Here is a 20,720-nt window from a genome sequence, read left to right as displayed (position 1 = left end):
GTCACAAAATAACCCTTCCAATGAATCTACAATGTTCCTCCATTTGATGCGAGTGAATTCCTTCCTGTGTGTCCCGATAGTAGCCCAATTGCTCAACATTACCGTCTAAACATCGCGATAGCTGGATTATTTGTGACCAGTGAGCCAGCGGTAGTGTCTGGCTTCTGAGAGTAAAGAATCACTCCTCCGCTGCTCATGCCGCTCGTCATCAAAAGTCAAGTAAAGCCCATCAAACTGGCTCCTTTCACAGCTACAACATTTAACGCCAATGACAAGCGCCCCGCGGCACCCGGCCCGTACGTTGGCAAAGCAGGTCGCTAACAACGCCCCGTCCGGCCCCATTAATGTCCCGCCAGGGCAGATGAAGGCGGAGACTCATGACATCCACCCTCATTGGCAACGCTCGCACTACTGCGGCCTCCATTTGTTCCACAGCTTTCCAATTCAGTTTGGAGGATTCTCCCCGGGGGGGGAAAAATGAGCTTTAACAAGAGCTGTATGGAATTTAAAGACATTTAAATTGTAAATGTAATAGTGTGGTTGTTGTCCTCAGGGCCTCAGGATTAACCTTTGGTTTGGTTTGGGAAGACAGCCCACACAACTTGGCACCTGTTCCTGCTCCACAGGCTTTACAAAATGTACTTGCTGAATAAAAAATAAGAAGAAACAGAAGTGGGAAACAAAGCGCTTTCGCATTCAAAGCCAGGAGGATGAGGTGTTGCATTTGACTAAACATTTAATTTCACAACTTATTTTGCTCCCAGTCCTGGAGGAGAGAAGCTGTTCTATTGGGCCAACACTTGTGGAAGGTGCTGGGCTTTTTTGTTTCTTTGTTCTATTGCTTCTTATTTGTTTTTCAGTGGTGTGTTCATTCTGTTAGTCCAACATACTCACTTAAAATAATGTAATTATGAAAACCGATGAGTGATGAATTGCAACATGTGTGGAGCTTAAGACAAAATAATTTGGTGAACATAAAATATCCTACTTTGTGGAGGGATCTGTTACACTCTAGGCCGCCCTCATCATATATCAGGTCATGATCCCTTGAAGAAACAAATAGCTATCTGAGAGGATGGGTTTACCTGAGGGATGTGCTTCACTCTGCTTCATAAAAGTTCATGGGGCACCATTTGGATCATCTGGAAATTGCAACTTTGAAACAACTAATGGCAAATCACAGTTGAACCATAAAATGACCTGTATGTTTCCCCCATAACAGTCTCAATATGTCCGCACAGCAGTGTGCGGTACAGACCTCTCACAGGTCGGCATAATGTGAAAGACCGACGCTCAACTGATACGAGACAGCGGTGCTGAAGGAGCCTGTGCTCTACCATCCCTGTCTCACTTTGCCCGAGGCATTCCCGTTAGACTACAGTCACTATCCATTGCATAACGACCTAAAAAGGCATGTGCGCAAACCAGAAACATCCAACCATGTGTCTTAAGGCCACAGCACAAACACGCCGTTGCTCTTTAGATTAAAGTGCACAACATGTCGTCTCTTTTGTCTGTCAAAGACATGCTTTTCATCTTTGCCCCAGTGTGCACTACTAAATCAACAAAAGCCTTCCAATAGCTGCTGCTGCTATAAGTGAATATGGTACTATGTGCATTATTGTAACGCGCGAGAGAAAAGTCTTTTTGTTCCTTTTATTTGTTTGACTTTAAATGTGTGCTGGCATTTCCAAAGATGTATTTCCTGTACAGTGTAGTGTCTTGCCCTTAAATTGTCTAAGCCCTTAAACATAAGAGCATAAAACATATATTAGAATGTCTTTAATCTAACATAACTTTGGCTTCTATTCTAAAAAAAAAAAACATTAAAGATGCACTGAATGCATTTTCCATGGCCGATTCAGGTTTCTATTCTTTTTGGTTATTGACTGACTTTGCCATTGTCATCTGTTTTTTTGCCTCTCTTGTTTATTGCTGTCGGGTTAGTGTTAACCCTAACCCTTTTATAATGAATTACATCCCTTGATTTAAAAAGTGATTTACTTATAAATGAGAATAAATTACAATAAATGCTGTTGAATAAAGTAGTTGTTCCGAATGATGTAAGGCTGTTCCACCTTGGCTTATTTTGGAATTGCAGACGTCCCAAATTTAACTTAATGTGTCTCAACGACAGTTCCTGCCAATGAAAAATCACGTGTTCTTGATACTTCTATCAAGAACACGTGATTTTTTTTTCAGATACGAAAAACATAACTTTGCGACTGGCAGAACGATCCCTAATCTCAGTAAGTTACACCAAACCCGTGAAGCCATTGGTAATATGGAGTCATTATTTGCCTATGGCATAACCTCAAATTGAAGGTCAGTCACTATACTTAATTATTGTCCAAATGACAATAGTTCAAGTACAAACTGCTCCATCAACATGGAGGTTTAATCAAAGAAACCTGATGGGATTAGTAGACCTTTCAAAGAGTATTTCAAATGAGCAGACTAGATAATTAGCTGCGGTTTGAAACTTCCCGCTGGAATGCATAAGATCGGTTCCCTTTTAACATTTCGTCTGACCTCTTGCTTCTTCAGTTTCTCTTTAATAATGCTGCATGCAGCAGTGCTGTAATTTTTCCCCTTCGGAAAGGAAGACCTATTACACAGCTTTCCTCCTGTAAAATGCATCTATTTACAGAGATGAACACACACACACACGTTCCTTATATCACACATACAGTATGAGAGCATGTCTAATTTGGTTTGACTGCACAGTAATGCTCTGGGGGGAGATGGCTGACCAGTGTCCAGTGACCCTCGGCAACAACAGAGAGATGGAGACCAACACTGTCTGCTCTCATTCTCCGCTTCTCTGCTGAGCTGCACAGCGAGACAGGATGCCCCTCAACGGCAGATGCGTGTCTGTGTGCGTGAACAGCTGACACCGGAGCCGGAATACCACAATGAGTGTGCGTACTGTACATCTGATGTTTCATGCAGTCAGAAATACGAGGCACGTTGCAGTACTGCCATCATCAGATAAATAACAAATCCAATTGAACTAATCAAGACCCGTTTGGAATCAGTTTCAACCGCGTTTACCACATTTTAAATAATGGAATTTGGACATTATATATCCTCTGAGAATTTTGTCTTGAAACTGAAAGATAAACCTTTTCAATAATGCCTTGATAAGCCTAGATGTATCACTCCAGTCTTGAATGTATAACCTTCAGGTTTTACTGACTGAGGACATACCTTTGTTGACAAAAAGGTTCAAACTACAGTATATTAGAATGTGAAGGTGCATTCATTTCACAGCGCTTCCACTTAAATACTGTCTATTGGCTTTTGGACTCTTGCTGCTTTGTGGCCACATCCTATTAATCCTTCATGGTCCCTCTTACCACTAAACCTTTCCTGAATTACAGCATTGTCCTATTGTGTACGTCCTGCTCTAAGCTCTGCCTACTCCCCTCTATGCGTGCACGTGTTCCAGTTTGCTTGTGTTTGTTGCAATAACGTGCATTATAGTGTTTGGATAATGACGGATAGATTATTTGAGAATGGAACACGAATCAAAGTGACCTTTCCTTTCAAGTAAAGACTGACTGACACACAAACGCGTCACCGGAAAACAGTGGAATTAATAGGGCCAGAAACAACAATATCCGGACGATTAGAGCTGGGACCTTCAGACTAAAGAGGATTTACAGCTTAACTTTTTAAGATTTAGCTACAAGACTTATGCTCAGGACCACAGTGTAATTGAATAAGACATTTGCATGAGGATTACCAGAACACAGTTTTAATTATTTTTACTTAATACCGTAAAGAGATATTTTCACTCAAGTGAGTAATAGTTTATAAATAACAAAAGGTACAGTGGACACTCTCCCTCACTTCTTTTAATTGTGCTTTGGAGCGTTTGGAGTGAAAATGGAAAAGCCAAAATAAAGGCAATTGAATCATACTAGTGCAAACATTGTCTTATGGCTGACATTACATTCCCTGCATTGGGAATGGTTTTACTTGGCACAGATAGTTTTAAGAAGAGACAGGACTTTTAAAACCTAAGACCACACAATGCCTGAAGTTCCCATATTGTGCTTCATGGCAGGAACCTTTTAGCATGAACAAAGGCTTGCTGGTGGCCTTGCAGGTCCAGTCAAAGAAACATACACCTTACAGATGCAACTCAGATAGGAAAGTGACTTACCCAACAGTGTTTTTCAGTGGAATATAAAATGTTAGCTCAGTATGTGCGTCTTTCACTTTCCCATTAACTGAGGAATCAAACTCATTTACACCGGTTTCTTCATGATTCATTGTATTTTGCAATGCTGTAATTGCAACGGATTTATCTCATGAAATATATTGATTCAAAAATTTGTGTCATAAAAGTTCTGTCTTCAGTTTGAAACTTTAATAGTTTGTCAGATACAATACAGAAAACAGATTGAATTAATAACACAGATTGTGTTCCAGCAAATCACAGAGCAGTCATTGTGCATGAAAACCCACTGATAGGGCTCTTACTGGGACCCCGAAATAAATCTGAGGCTTCGCTATCTTATGAGTTCCACCGGCAATTTCCTGCTATGACAAGAGACAATGTCTGCCAAGAAAAAAATATTAAAATCTGTAGAGCTTAAAAATGCAAGTGACCAAAACTGCACCTTTTAAATAATTTCCTTTTCAGTGTATTGCTCATTTTATCTGCGGTGAATAATGGCCTTCACCGATCAATGCTTTAATCTGAAACCACTGGGACATCAAAATGATGCTTCCCTACAAACAGCTGTTCTAACAATTTGTTGTGTCAGTATTGACACATGAATGAAAGTCAAAAGAAAACCATCTGTATTTACTCTAAATTGTGACAGAAGGTTGGAGCAGTTTAATTGGCGGGTGGAAAAAGGGTATTGATAATCCAACTCAGTTTATACCTTTTCAAAAAGATGCAGCAAGGTGCAGAGGTGCAGAATATATGCTTCATGAGACAAAACGCATTTGTGAATTCCTTTTGATTGCAGTTCTAGAGCTACAAGTGAGGAAGGTGCACGATGAGGAGCTGAGGCACTGGAGCAAAGGGGAGACCAGTGGAGAGCAGAGACCAGCAGCTACTGTGTAGGATATGGTCTACATAGTAGACTGCATTGTGCACAAATTACTATCTGGGCTCGAGTTCACTTTGAAGTAAGACATAGTTTCGAAACATTTCTGATTGATACCAAGATCATTTTTGGTTTACAGAGCCATGTCCGTCATGTCAATGGTAGCATATTAGCATTTAATGTCAAATGGTCAAAAATGCAACGCTCCACTCCAAGGAAAGCATTAATCTACTTTATACCTAAAACAGATGGCTGTCCAATGAAGGCACAGCTTAGATGAAAAAGGAAATATTTCCAAGGATGTTCATATATAGTAATCTTCCTAACATCCAACCCTTTTTGATCTGGATGCTGTATTTATTGCCCAAATGGCCAAATCAGCCTACAATTGCAGCTATAATCTATGCTAGCCTCCTTGCTACCCGTCCCGGTGGAATTCAGTGCTGTAAATAACTGAGGTTTTTATTCAACCGGCATGAGGATTCAAATTTGTAAGCTATTATAATGCAGTGAATTGTGTCACATGGGGGCAGATTAGAGATCTACTTGTAGAATAATTGAACCCACTAAGAACACTGTGTTCTCTACGTGAAATGAAGGAAGTGACTTGTGTAAATTACCATTATGCTGCATTAGCATTACTTCAACAATGTGTCTTTGAAATAAACTTGTGTCTAAATTCCATATTTCAGACGTGGCAAATGAACTAAACCTACAATGGGGCCTGCGTTGATGAAATAAGACCTTTGCTTACCGCAACAGACACTCAACACAACCAACACATCCAACACACCATCACTGCCTGTCAAACCTAATCTGGTGTGTGTGTGTGTGAATAATAATGGCAACACGTGGTTTTGGAGACACCCACCGTAGGAGGGTTGAGCCTTTTGCCAAGAGTCTGTTGAGTTTTTGTAAACGTTAATGTGACAACAACAAAGGGTAGGAAAATAGGAAGGAAGGAGAGGAAGGAGATGTTTTAATCAAGTGTTACTCGGGGATGGAAACATAAGGCAGCCATCTTGTTCCAGAATACAAGATATGATCATTTTCTGACAACAGCGTTTGTTTTCATGGTAAAGGGTTGGAATTTCACCTGGGTCAATGTGAAGGTCTCAGCACAGAGTAATGTGCATGTGCAAAGCACTCCGAGGCAAATTTATAATGAGGGATTTGGGGGCTATACAAAATAAAACCAATTGCAATGAATTGTTTTAAGTGCCATCAAAATGTAAATGAGATTTTTTTTCGTACTTTGGGAAGTTTAGTGCCTTCAAAAGGTGCTCCTGATGGACTCGTCATGATTGTCTTTTATCTTCATACAAAAGGTAATGTTTTGGACACAATAGTTGTTTATTCCCTTTACTGAAAGGAAAATCATATAAAAGTAAAGCAAAAAACTGTCAAACTAAAAGTGAATCTGATTCATGACTCAAAAAACGTGAAATGTGTCTGAATGTATGCGCTTTGAGATCTGTTGCACCATGAGTGGGTGATTTCATTAGTGGGTGATTTCCGGTTATGAAGAGGCTACGTCAGTGAGTCAGGACCCGACTCCAGCACAGTTGGTTTGAATTTGATGTGCTATACATTATACAACACATTCATTAAACAGCTTAGAAAGAGGCGTCATACACCATCTTTTGAGCTTGTACGTATTTCCATTTCTAATTTAAGAAGTTCAACAGCAGTCTTCTCATGTTAACATTAAGGAATAATAACCACAGTAATTGTATGCTGTGGGCATAAAAAGCAGCAGCGGCCTCAAATTATTAATGTAAGAACCAAAGTGGTCAGTTGCTCTGCACACCACGGAGAGAATTTTCAAAACACAGAAATGCAAACCAGATGCTAATGTCTGTTCTAACGGATCTCTCGCACTCAATTTGTCAATTTTATGTTTCATACCCTGAAGGGACACAAGCTGATAAGCTGCAATCTAGATGGGCACATGCAGGTAGCTTTGGGACATGTTGCCAAGTGTGTCAGACAAACACAAACAGCACATTACAATTCAACAACATTTAACACCTCTTAAGCCCGATGCCTGACTGTGTAATCACTGACAGGGTATCACACATCAACAAGGGGGGGGGGGGGGGGGGGGGGGGGGGGGAGGAACAGATACAGTGCTCTCCAGAGAATAAACGCAAAGAAAAAGAAAGACGTTCAGTGTGAAGAGTGTGGAAGGGAAACAGTGAAACGGAGAACAAAATAAAACGATAAAAGCATGTCAAAAAAAATATTTGACCGAAAGCAGGAAAAATGGGCGATTCCCTCGTTATTTTCATGGGGAGACATGAAATGAACAATATACTGTTACAAATCTGTGGTCTTTAATAGCAAGTGTTTACATCTAGTATATAGTGTATATAGTTTTGCATTTCAATTGCTTTGGCTACAAATTGCTACTCTTCCTTATTGAAGACTCCATATACTATTTTTTTTATGTTGTGCGCATACATGCACAGAAATAGGGAAATGCGTTGCATCCACCCAACACAGTATGTGTTTTCCACCTTTTGTTGACAGGGGACACAAGAGTTTTGAAAGTCCTTTATTACTAAGACGTGCTCAGTATAAAGCATGAACTTTAAAGTGATCAATGCAGGTTGAGCTACGGGTCGAGTAGTACAATGAAACACTGGAAAAATATATTATGGCATAATATATTGCAGCAGAAAAGAAAAAAAATTAACATTCCACCCATTAACATTTTTTCTCCGCCTCTTTGAACTCAAAGTCAATTTCCCGTTTACGATCAGCTCGCTGCGCTCAACTCAAACTTAACTAAGGTTTGTACGTAAACAGGAGTATTAACTGAATATTCATTTCATTCAACTTTTGTGCTATTAAAGGAAAAATGATTTATTTATTAATCAGAAGTAAATGAAACGACCAAATGTCTTTCGCATTTGGCTTACGGTGAATCCCAAATGCGTGCACTCCGGTGGCCAATCATCCCCATACCAAGGAATCATTGACCAATGAATAAAGCAAAGAAGGTCTATAACGCAAATGTTCCTTGGATTAAAAGGGTGGATAGAACGGATCGCTCAATCTTCTGAGCGATGTGTCGTAGGTGTCAGTGTGACATTTGTGTGAAGCGCACACTTAGTAGAATAAACGTGACAATGCAGTGCATTATGTGTGTGATAGTGGTTTAAATAGCAGCCTGTCCATAATTGATTGAAGATGACATTATTTAGAGTTAAAACAAAATAACTCTCATACAAATATATGCGTGATGAAACATACATCAATTTAGACACATCCACGCTGGTTTGCACACTTAAAGGAGGCCTGTACAAGCCAGCATTTTACCAGCAGTGAGGGTAAACTGTGCTCAAGTGACACACAGCAAAGATTACTGGAAGACTAAAGTAGTTTTTGTGTTGATAGAGAGACACAAAGACAATGAGGCGGTAGATGTAAATATTCAGTCGCCCACGTGTACGTACAAGCTGTTGCATGTTTTCAATCTGCACAAACATGCACAAAGACATTAGAGTTAGTCCCTGGTCATTGACAAGAGAACATCGCATTTCTTTGAAGTTTCTCAAAACCTAAGCATGAAAACAGACACCTAATACAAACCAAGTATTATTCCTGAGAGCCACCACGAATAGTATTTTTCTAAGTTTCATTATTTGTTCAACGTGTTTGGATTTAGCTCATCTTGTGAATAATAATTGCCAAATAGTGTGATTATTTCCTCAATGTGGCAGGCAGATAGGCTAGTGAGCTGTGCATCTATTATATACAAATAATCATGTACACGCAACTCATGTGCAACATAAAGAGGGGATTTCTGGATTCTTTCTTGGTTTGATCATTTACACAATACAGAAAAGCGTGTGACCCCAAATCAGGCCTCCAGTGGTTACTGTTGTAACAAAAAAAGGCTTCACAGCACTGCACAGGCAGACCACCAGGTGATTCTCCGCTTCCTAAAACACACTGTGCAGATTACAGAGCCAGAGCTACATCGAGCCCTTACAGAATATGTGTGTGTGTGTTTGGGTGTGCATGCATGCACACACATAGATTACACATGCATGCATACAGAAAGCAGTTAAAGGGTCCACAAAAAGCGAGCTGACACCTTTTCTGTTGAGCATCAACAGTCGATATCCTCAGCTGACATCAGCTGTGACTCTGCACACGTTGACCTGATAAATGCAAACAATACAATCCTCCGGGAACAAGGCTGGGTTGTAAAAGTCCGTCCCAGGTCATCGGGTGTGTTCTACCTGCATCAGTGACTACTGCGGTGAGGCGAGGCACCTTCGGCGGGGCAGGGGAGTCTTTCGTAGGCTACGTCTGCAGTCAGCCTCAGACAAGCAATCATACTTCTTCTCACAGCTCCCTGTCAGCCCTTCTCAACCTCAGAAACGTACACACATATTTCCCCTTTCTCTGCGTGGCCTGGTTAAGGGTTCTGCTTCAGTGACTAGGCAGATCTGCTGTCCGACACTTTCCTTCACAAGACAATGCACCGAAGCTCCAAATATTGAAGTTCTACATTAAACACCAGTGACCAAGCACAAGGAAACACGTGGTACAGCACAGCCATCACACACGCACAGGGAGATGTGAGACTTGAATACACAGCGCTTGGCGCATAACTGCGGATTAAAATACGCGTGCACACACACACACAAAAAAGTTGATAGTTGGGATGAGGAAGCGGTGTTGGCAGCTGTGAAACTCGTAGACAAAACTAGGCAGGAGGAGCCATTCACACAAAGTGAGATGTTTAGAACTCCTTCTCCTCCTCCTTCACCAAAGAAAGAAAAACCAGGCCATGCCAGCACAAATCTCCCTCTCTTTCTCCCACTTAAATCCCCCTCACTCCACAAATAATGGAAACCTCTCATTCAGTCTTTCAACTCTTTCCACCTAAATGACATTTTTTTAGAGCCACACACACACACACACACACACACACACACACACACAGATGCACACACAGTGCAGAGATCCAATAATCTCTCTGTCCATCACTAACCTCATTTCCTCATCACCTTAACTGAACTGGCTGTCTCTCTCTCGCTCTCTCTCATAAATTAAATATGCACTGTAGGCTATTTTTCTGTAGGGCATTAAGGCTCGAGTAAACTATCTAATTTAACTAATGGCCACAGAGGTAACGCAGTCTGTTGGACCAAATCCATCGGGAATCTATTTTTCTGTGGTTTCATCTAAATTCTTTCCCTGAATTCCTACATTACCATAGCAAGGCAGTACTGTACTTCGGTTGCATGCTTTTTAAACCAAGTTAATAGATCCAATTTATTAATGGCCCCAAATTATTTTTTTTCACAATGGTATAAACCCAGCAATAAATGATCTACATTTTTTGCATCCTCTAATGTGCCAATTCTCTGCCAAAAAACTCGTCTTTTTTTCAAATTGAATTATGGAAAGATAAATGAAGCCAACTGAAGCCATGACTTAAGCTTCAGCATTGTAGATATGGCTGTAGGACACCGTTACAGGAAAGTAAAAATGGAATGACAGACCTTGCAACAATGGAGTCGTTATTGATGAAATTTGGATTTTCTTCAATCAGAAATTGAACAACTGCATCCAAGTGCTCCAGCCCTATTTCATTTATCGTTACAGCCATGATGAATCAAATGTTCTGTACCTCAGTGATAGCAACGGCATTGTGTGTGAGAGAAGTCTGCCAATGTACAACACGTGACTGGAAGAAGGCTCATTCGTTAGCTTCTTTCTCTCACATGTTGCGCGTGGACTTAAACACACTGCACGGCCGAAACCAAACAGACCTCAAAGTGACGACTTCATAAGTCAACAGGACTTTCTGAGCGCAAGTAATCGGGAATACACACAACCACACACTCTCTGTCTTTAACACACGCATGTGCAGAATCATACTAACCGCCCTCATGAAGCGAAGGAGCATTGCCATGCGGCGCACGATGTCGAAAGGGCCAAGAGGCAGGCGGACTCCCCTCCTCTTCCTTGTGCATGCTGATCATCAGTGAGAGAGAGAGAGAGAGTCCAGAGAGATGGACAAGGCAGGGGTGCCAGGTACTCAGCCGCTCAATCATATCTGATGCCTGCACATAGTGAGATAAAAACATCTGCTTCTCACTGCTCTTAATATTGCTAAAAAATAAATACTTAGTAATAGGAAGGCACAGGTTTTCAGTGTAGACAACCAAAGGGGTGGAGGATGACTAAGTCCACCTTCTCTCTTTCTTCCCCCTGGCTTCTCTCCTTCATTTTCAGTCTTCCATCTTTTCTGCCTTTGATGTACATCTCCCTTCGCTATACATGCACGCTCTCTCTCTCTCACTCTTTTTTCCCCATCATTCAATCTTTAGCGGCAACAAAGAGATTAAAGAAGGATTACTTCTGACATGTCAATGTGATGCTCCTGCTGGGTATAGCAGGGGTTTTTTTCTTTCTCATGCAGTCCTAAGTCAATATGATGAGCATGCACACACAGACCGAGTGACTGAGAAAGAGAGACAAACAGCCAGACAAGTCAGCACTGCAAGAGTGGGAGAGAAGATGGTGGATGTTCAATAATCTTTTGCTAAATGAAATATTATGACATAAAGAAACCAGTGTGGCTTATTTCTCCATTAAACAACACCAGCATAAATGTGAAAACAATGCTAGCAAATCCTAATATTCCTTCCTTCCACTGAATCCATACCCAGGCTTATCTGCTCTTTCCAAGGTAGGAGGATCAGGAGGGGTGAGTGAGGGGTGGTGTGAGAGGCCGAATGAGGAAAAAAGTATTGTTTTTGGGGGAGGGGGGGGGGGGGGGGTAACCCTTTGTTGTGATTCAAAGTACTTGTGTAAAGCTAGGAAATGAACTATTGATTAGAACCATGGAGGACGGTAGAGCAAAGGGGGGGGGGAAAAAAACGTAAATTCACAGAAATCCCACCGACTAAGCGCCCACACTGATTCTCTGTCCACACGTACATGCACATTTACTCGTTAATGCGGGGCCAAACGCTGTTCATGGTCACATTGCTCACATGGAGTTGTAACTAAGAATAAATTCAGTCAACCAATAAACTACACACTGCTTTCACTGACTTTTCTACTAATTGGAAAGCACTCACTGGCCTGGCTCGCACTACAGGGTCAAAGAGGAATAGCAGAGATTTCTCATTATGCATGTCACTAAATTTCTTCCTCAATTAATGGTCCGGAGTGTGTATGGATTATATTGCAAACTGGAGGTGATTTGAGGGCTTCTACTTGTATAAATCATCATGTCTGTGCAGGCCAGTTTTACACAGTGACTGTTGATGCACACTGCACTATATCTATGCATCTTTAGGTTTACACCAAACCTCAAGTAAGCTTCCATGTTACCCGTCAACCCATTGGAGCCTACACCAAGAAGCATGAGGCAGTGAGACACCGTGCCCGTTTCCCTAGCTTAAATACAATCAATAGCCAACTCATAGAGATCCCTGAAATGTTTCCAGTAGCTGATAAGGACCTGTGCAAGTTTGCCTCCCCGTCTCAGTAAGCCTAACCTGTCATATCGCTTACACCGCTATCGAAAGAAACTAACAGTCTGAGCTTGTTAAGTTTAAATGTCTTGCTGTGAGACACTTGCAGAACACCTGGCTGCTGCTGGGATCAAACCATCCATTCCCAGGGCGAACAAGTGGATCCTACTGCCGAGCACCTCAGCCCGAAACTCTGTGCGTAGGATGACGCTTCTGCAAACCAATGACTTTACTTATACTCCATCAGGCTTACTGCAATGCCTGTATAATCTAGTAGGAATATCCGAAGTATTTCATAGGTACCCTGTAAATTTCCATAAAAGGCACATTACAGAATTCCCAGTTTAAGCACTTGTTGGCTGTGTTGTTATATGAAGCATCAGTTTGGTCTCCAGCCTGAACCAGACCTCAGACTGATCCAGCTTTAAAGGTGGTGGCTGAAAAATGCCTCAGGTCTGCTCTGTATACCAGCTAACCAGGGGCTAAATTGAGCCAACAGTCCAGTACTCACTGTCACTCTCCCTGCAAGCCAAAAGCGGTGGTGTGTGTGTGTGTGTGTGTGTGTGTGTGTGTGTGTGTGTGTGTGTGTGTGTGTGTGTGTGTGTGTGTGTGTGTGTGTGTGTGTGTGTGTGTGTGTGTGTGTGTGTGTGTGTGTGTGTGTGTGTGTGTTCAAATATGGATGGGATCTTGGCCATGTGCATGATGCGGTCAAAAACAGTTCAGCGTGGACAGGTGCTTATCTTTGTGATGGTGTGCGCACGTTTGGTCATCGCTCTCACTAACGCACGGTCTACACATTGGTCTCCCTCTCTCCCTCGCTCTCTCCCTCTCTCCCTCGCTCTCTCCCTCTCTCCCTCGCTCTCTCCCCCTCTCTCTACTTTATCAGAGGCCATCAAGCTGCAACGATTACGTGTGCCCACCACCACCTTGCGTCCTCATCACATCCTGCAAGACACGTCGCCTGAAAGAATACGCTCCCTGACATCGAAAAATCACGCACGACACAACAGTGTCACACACAAAGCTGGTGGCGGAAAACGTCTCCCCCCCCCCCTCTCCCCCAGGCACTGCAGCAGGCCAGCTCACGATAGAAGCAGGCAATGCCATTGTGCTTCAGAAAAACCTACAAGTGGAAGATTCGCCGTCACCGTGTGAAGTCCCTCTGCATCATCACGACCACCCTAAACCACCTGTTTTGCGCACACGGCAAAAAACGTTGCACGCCCGCCTCAACCATCAATCAGCCATAGAGCCATTACTTATATTCCCCACCCGATATACGCAACTTTAAAGCGTGCCCGACATAATAGAGTTCGCGTGGTCGACGCAGTTGATGCTCGATGAGCTCGCAACTCAAACGCAAACTTCATTCAAACGACGCCCGTAGTGGCGCAAACACCTCGTTGTTGCACTGGGGGCTTCACATTCGTGGAGATGCCACCTTTGTATACCAAAGGGCGTCAAGCTATCGCCATCAATGGCATTCAAGCAGCGCGGCGCACATCGGGGCTGTAGCAGCTCCAATCCGCCCCCCCCCCCTTGAGACGCACAGAGATCCTTATTGTGGCCGCGAGTCAGAGGAGAAAAGCGCAGTAACTCACCGATGTGGATGATTGAATCCGAGGACGCCGACTTCAGCTCCTGGCTCCAAAAAACGGCAACGAGCATCAGAGCAGAGATAACTTTCATGTTGTCCAGATACACCTCGTCCAAAAAGCAACAGAGAACCAAAGCTCTCTAAACGAGAGCCAAATGAGTTAAAATCCGAAGCTTGTTTTTTTAGTCCATCTGCAGGGCGGTCTAGGAAATTCCCTTTAATCCCTTTCTCAATATATGTTTTATCTCGTCGCTGAGGACAATGGGTGGCGATTCCCGGGTTGGCACGGACTGGCACCCTGTTGAAATCCCTCCCAACATTAAATCATAATGTGGGCAAACGGAGAGCCGCAGAGAAAACAACCCGCATCCACGCGTCGGTTTGCGTTAAAGCCAAAAGGAGAAACCTCTCAGCCGAGGACGCAGCCGCACATTCAGATGGACCAATCTGCAACCATTCGATGGCGTCAGGGGGGTTGGGGGAGAAGCTCGATCTCTTGAAAAGCGCGTCCTGTTGGAATGACCCGTGATTCCCAGCCTTTCAGACTTGGCGACGCAGTTTCCACGCTGCACCAATCACCAAACCATCACCAGCAGCAGCAGCAGCAGCAGCAGCAGCAGCAGCAGCAGCCTCAGCGGACCAAGCCGACGGACAAAACTTCCATTTTACCCACAGGCTTTTAAAAAAAAAATCTCTCTTTACCCTCAGCCCCTCTTCTAACGTCACCAACGCCTAAACACACCGACTTTTGTTGTAGGGGGGAAAGGGATGAAAAGCCTCCTTACATGGCATAACCACGGAGAGGTGCCATATTTCTGTAATTGTCTCTAGTTGCCTGTGGAGATGACAGGAGCTGCGCCGGGGAGAGCTCTCGCGCAAACAATGAGACGAGAGCTCCAAAGTCACACTTCTTTTCTTTGTCGGAAAATATGCATCCGGAGAAGAAGAAGAAGAAGAAAAAAAACGAACCGGGGAATGTGCGCAAAGACACTCCGCTGTCCCCACTCCACGCTCCGTATGCGGAAACTCGAGGCAGCCCAAGCACGCACGGCGGCGGGTGAGGGGGAGGCTGGCCGCGTCTCCGCGGATGAGCGAGGGAGGAAGGGAAAGGGGGGGGGGGATGAGAGACAGGGAGGAGATCCGGGGGAGAGAGAGAGAGAGGGAGGAACAGGCGGCGAGCACGAGCGGTTGCCAGGTCGGGCGCGCATCTACTGCTGGCCAACTTTGGCTCAGCCATCGATCCGATGACTCTCGTCTCTACAAGGGCTGGTCCTGGGATACCGGTTGATCATCCCTCATGATATATTTGGGTCATCTTCTGGGCGCTTGTGTTTTATTTTACGTCAAAAACCCATTTGACTTTTGACTTTACTGCAGGTGGAGGAGAGTGACGTTTCATTCTCCTGATGAGCACATGTTTGTTTAAATTACTCAAAGTCATGACCAGGAGAAGACGCATTCAACTTTCTTCTCCTGGACCCTTTTCTGTATCCCGTAATATTCACCGTTCTCCATATTACGCCTTAATAACTCCAATAATGTCCACTGCAAATATTCTCCCTCCCATTTGTCCATCTCTGCCTCCCGGAAAGACTGGAATCTCTGGGGTTCCCATAATCTGCCCTAGACTTTGGATTAGGGATTAGGAGTGTGAGAAGCCACAAGCAACCACTGGATTGACTGATTTGTACGCATTCAAGGAAAGAGAGATTACACTGACAGAGATACAAATGCCACGAAAGCTCTGCTCACTATTTGATGCAATTGATTTATTATTAAATGTTTATATAACAACTCGGTTGAAGGGGAAGTGAGCCTTATAATACAGAGATAAGAAGCATGCAGGGAACGTAAACAAGAACAATTGGAAGATAACAGCATCAAAAGATATTTCAATATCCGATGTTGGTACTTGCATTAAAATGAAATACTTACAAAAGGTGGTCGGCATATCACCGATAACGAATAAATGATTGACTGCTGAGCTCGGAGAGAAATATACTTTTTCTAATGGAAGAGGCTTTTGGTTCTTGCTCTACTTTGCAAAACAAGGGACAACTTTGTGGCCTCTAACTTGAATCCAAAGTGTAACCCATCCAGAACAGAAGTCTCATTTGAAAACGTTGAAGTTTCTGTACTGCAAAAGATGTTTAGATTTATAATAAATAACTAAATAAGTCACATTAGCACTGTGAATCTTTCAGTGCTTCCCCTCAAACTTTTGGTTCATGGGGCATCGGTTTGACTCTGAATTCAAGTAACTGTTGTAATTACTAGATTTCAGTTGCTTTGCTATATTACAATACGAAACGCTCAAGCTTGATTGCTTTCATTTGATATTTGAGTTGGCTTCTACATACGAGAGGTGCTTATATGATAGCTATGGTTCTTTAGCACTCATGGTTTGGTTTGAATGCCAGTGATGATAAATTGGGTTTATATGGTGAAATGGAATGTGTGAGAGACATCATCATATTGTATGTCTTCTATATACATGAGTGCTGAGGACAATATACGAGTTAAATATTTGTTCAAATCGTGAAAATGTGCCCTCCAACTTCTTGAATATACAGTAAACCTGTAATCATACCCAAACTTTAAATAGATGAAGAGATTGTGCATTCAAACTTTATTTCCCTTTTTGGGGGGAATAGAACTTGATGCATACCGTTTAGGAGGTTTGCATAATTCCACGTGAACAAGTCTTGAAAATCGATATAGAAGGCTCGAAATTTTCATCAAATTTTAGTGTCATGAATTAATCTGTTGAAAGAGGCATCCTGCTGTTCACCGTGAAGCCTTGAGTAAAGTAGGGGGTCTTACTTACTGCTAACGGAGCACCACATCGCTCCTGTGTGTTGACTATTGATTGGTCCTAATCCTTCTAGCGGGGGTCGGCTGATGAGTAGGTGTGTGTGACGTGACCCAGCAAAGCATACACAAACACATCTATCTGGCACTGCTAAACAAGCTATTACTGTACAATATGTGGGTGTTATTGAGTGCAGTTTACAAGCTCTAAAATGTCATTTCAAGATATAAAAATCATTGACTCTTTATGGCTCTTGCAAAGCCTCTAGCAACAGTATTGTCTACTGAATGCCAACACGCCTTGATTATTCAGCCCTCCGTCTACCTCTTTTTCGACTCGCATTCATCTTTGAAAAAAAAAAAAAAAAATCTTTCCATAGCAATCACTATTAGTGGGAATTTAGAGTCTTATATCCAAGAAAATTAGGGTAATACGACGTTTACACTCCATTTATGCCTTGTAGCAGATGTTTTACCATTTCTTTATTTTTTTTCCACCGCCTACTCTCTTCCCTGGGGAGCTATTGTCCCCACCAGCACTGGCTGGTTTTCTCAGCAATCCCTGTTGTAACTTTCCATCACACTTTCCATCATAGAATGCATACAGCGCGCACACACACACACACACACGCACGCACGCTTAAGTGTCTCGTAGGTCCTGTTGTGCCTGTCATGCAACATTAACTACTGAGCTTGGTGTCATTAACGTGACCTCATTGTTCATTAAAACTATTAATTGAAAGCCATGTGTAATAAAGTGGAATATGTAAGCTCCTAAAACCTGAGAAAGAGAAAAGATGATGAGAGGAACAAAGGTTGATAAGTATACGTGCAATGAGGAGACAAGAGGTGAAACCAGAATGGTGCTCTCTGCTTTCCACCAGGTGTGTGTCTGCAACAAGCACTGCTGTATTTTATGGTTTAAATGAATACAACCCACAATTGGCTAATCCTGTCTAGACACTAATGGGCTGTAAAGTGTGATTTCCTCTCCTGGACTGACAAAGGTTCCCAACCTTTGCATAAATACTCTTGACGTTGTTCCTATGTAGTCCGTTGACAATAAGAAAAGATAGAAGTATGAATTTGATTACACACCATATTGACTATATTGCAAAGCGATTAAAATTCACACAAGTTTTCTTTGAAGGCTGAAGTCCTGTTTTTCAATGGCATCAAAAAAGCACTTTCTAAAGCTCTCCACTTGTGCAGCAGCGACTAAATGGCACCAATGTACTCACTAGTGTGTGTTTAAGTCTGTCAGCTGTTAGACGAGCACACCGCTCAAAACAATAGTTAACTATTTTGTCTCTGGTTGCAAACAGAAGGGAATATGATATGGCAATAAATGGAGAAGGTGAGAGTCATTGCGACCACAAAGGGTCCAAATATCAGGCGGTTGCAGCGGGATGCGAGATCAGCCATAGACGGACACACAGGTGCATGCAGGGACCAATCGCTTGATCCTCACAGAAGTATCGAGGAGCATGTTAAAAAAAAACACTATTACAAATTACAAAAGCTGAGAGCTTTCAAAATGTCTATATATATTTCTGTCTGCTTGTCACACCCATTTGTTCAGTTTAGACCATTTTCTTACTTCTTACATTGTCCTTGCCGCTTTTGGTAAGAAATACATTTATTGTTAAACAAATCTTTCTTATTTACAATAAGATGACAGAATATTTTGTCTTTTTTAAATTCTTGGTTGTAAGAATTTACAAAGTTAATTCAACTGAACAGGAATAGTATTAAAATGACAGCAAAAAAATGCAATTTGTTTGGCTGCTGCTCTGATTGTGTAATCGGGTTGAAAGGTCACCTTGTAAGCTGCGTCAGTGTAGGTGAGGTTACACATAAAAGCCTTTTGAGGAGCTTACAAACCTAAACAACGATTCAAACACACACACACACACACACACACACACACTGGTTAGAAAGAGCAGAGAGGCATGGATGTAGGCCTGACAGGAACAAAGGGTAATTCAGGTGTAAGATGGTGGCTTGTTAGTATGCATGCCCACTGCTGCCACTTCCTCTCAAGGACATTATCATTTCAAAATAGACAGAGGTCTGTATATCGATGTGCACAGCTTTGGATGAGAGTTAATGATATAAAACAACTATGAGTCTCGTGTTGTGTTGCCAGTAAAGCCAGTTCGTGACAGGGCAGTAAAAGCAGGAGTGTATTATTTAAAGTTCTTTTGAGGTAATATGGCAGTCGAGTACCTAAATTGACACCTTTCAGCCCAGTGGCCATTTATCTTACAAAGAGGGATCAGGTAATGGTTGCAGCGTGTCCTTCCAGAGGAGAAGATGACGCTGGTGTCAAAGAAGGAATTGGCCCTGAAGTTTTTGGCAAGGTGCTTTATCATGTCATTCACTTCCACATTTTAACAATGTATTCTTATCAGATGAATGGTGCTTTCTCCGGTGTTAAGACCGATGCTGAACTATGACTGTGGCATTAAAGTACCACACACACACACACAAACCCTCCAGGGGCAGTCACGTTCGGACCAATTAAACAGAACAAATGGTGAGGTGGAAAGAAAATCTTTCTACCATTTTCTTTAAAAAAGGGGGGGTTTGAGAATATTTAACGTGGACCAGATTCTCTGTGTGCATGATGTCTGTAGTGTTCACGCGTTTAAACGGCTGACCAGCATCTTGCTTCACAGCCATTCCCCCTGCCTTTAATCAATACTATCAGTAGTAATAGTCTTCTGAAGTGAGCCATAAAATGAAATCCCGTTACACCCTTTATTCTCCTTAACCCAGGAGATAAAGAAAATGGTGAGAACCGAGAGTTTTGCAGTGGGGGGGTTGGATGAGATAGTTGCAGGCAGGCAGAGATTGATAGGTTAAGAATACACGAGAAAGAGGAAGATCCTGGCCCGCGGCCTAGGTATTGAACTCATTCAGGATGAGATTCTCAAGGGTAATTAAACAGAAACACATGTTTTCACCCCCCCCCCCCCCTCTTTCTGTCCCTTTAATTACTCCCTTTTTACTTGTCTTCTTGCATCAAATGTTTTGGAAATAAAACAGATAAACACAACTATCACAGGGTTGTTAAATGTGTTTGAGGGAAACAATGAGTACCCTGTCATTTAGTGACATTACTTTAGAGGAGTCATGGTGCTGAAATGCTCAGCTTGGCTCCAGAAGGCTGGTGCAGAAATGATATGAAAGCAAATCAACCATTTACAAAATACTTCATATGCAACAATGTCAGAAGAGTGTATTAGTATTGTTATGGCAGACAATTTCTAAATAAAAAAGGTAGTTCAGATGTAGCTGACTGCTCGTACTCGTTCTTGGAAAAGTAGTCTCAGTGATACATGCAAAACAAAGGAAAGGATACATTGATTCATCATAGTGAATTTGAGCATTTTGGAATGACCCTAACCTTTTACTTTCTAAATTGTGCCAGCTTATCCAAAAACCCAAGTGGGAATTTCTTGCTAATTTACTGAAATTCCCACAAGGCTTACCAGAGATATTGCATTCCCGAGAATGGTCCAGACCGATGATACAGCAAAGTCCCCATCTTCACAACACTCTGGAGGTATTACACATGTTTGGTTAATGAATGGTCATTTTAATAAATCAAATGGATTTTAAATTTCTTTTGGAAATTGCTGCTGTGTAAGGGAAAATAGATCATAGTAATCATGTTTTATTGCTTTTAAATGAGGCTATTTAAAAATGACTGAAACGACGCCGCCC

General features: G+C 42.3%; 1 protein-coding gene across 3 annotated transcripts in view; it reads right to left on the bottom strand.

Annotated features, from left to right (window-relative positions):
• grid2 (glutamate receptor, ionotropic, delta 2) overlaps positions 1-15,261 on the bottom strand; it is a 301,762-nt gene extending 286,501 nt beyond the window's left edge. For all 3 annotated transcript variants that reach the window (XR_009956209.1, XM_037481965.2, XM_037481966.2), the window contains exon 1: positions 14,182-15,261. Coding sequence is in view for 2 of the 3 variants with exons in the window: in XM_037481965.2 (XP_037337862.2) it covers positions 14,182-14,269 (88 nt within the window). In the remaining variant the exon portion in view is untranslated. The remainder of the gene's footprint in view (positions 1-14,181) is intronic.
• Between the last annotated feature and the right edge of the window lie 5,459 nt (positions 15,262-20,720).

This window comes from Pungitius pungitius, chromosome 5, assembly GCF_949316345.1.
Source record: "Pungitius pungitius chromosome 5, fPunPun2.1, whole genome shotgun sequence".
In the NCBI taxonomy this organism is placed as follows: Eukaryota; Metazoa; Chordata; class Actinopteri; order Perciformes; family Gasterosteidae; genus Pungitius; species Pungitius pungitius.
Note: the sequence above shows the minus strand (reverse complement) of the source record. Positions and strands in the feature narration are given on the sequence as shown.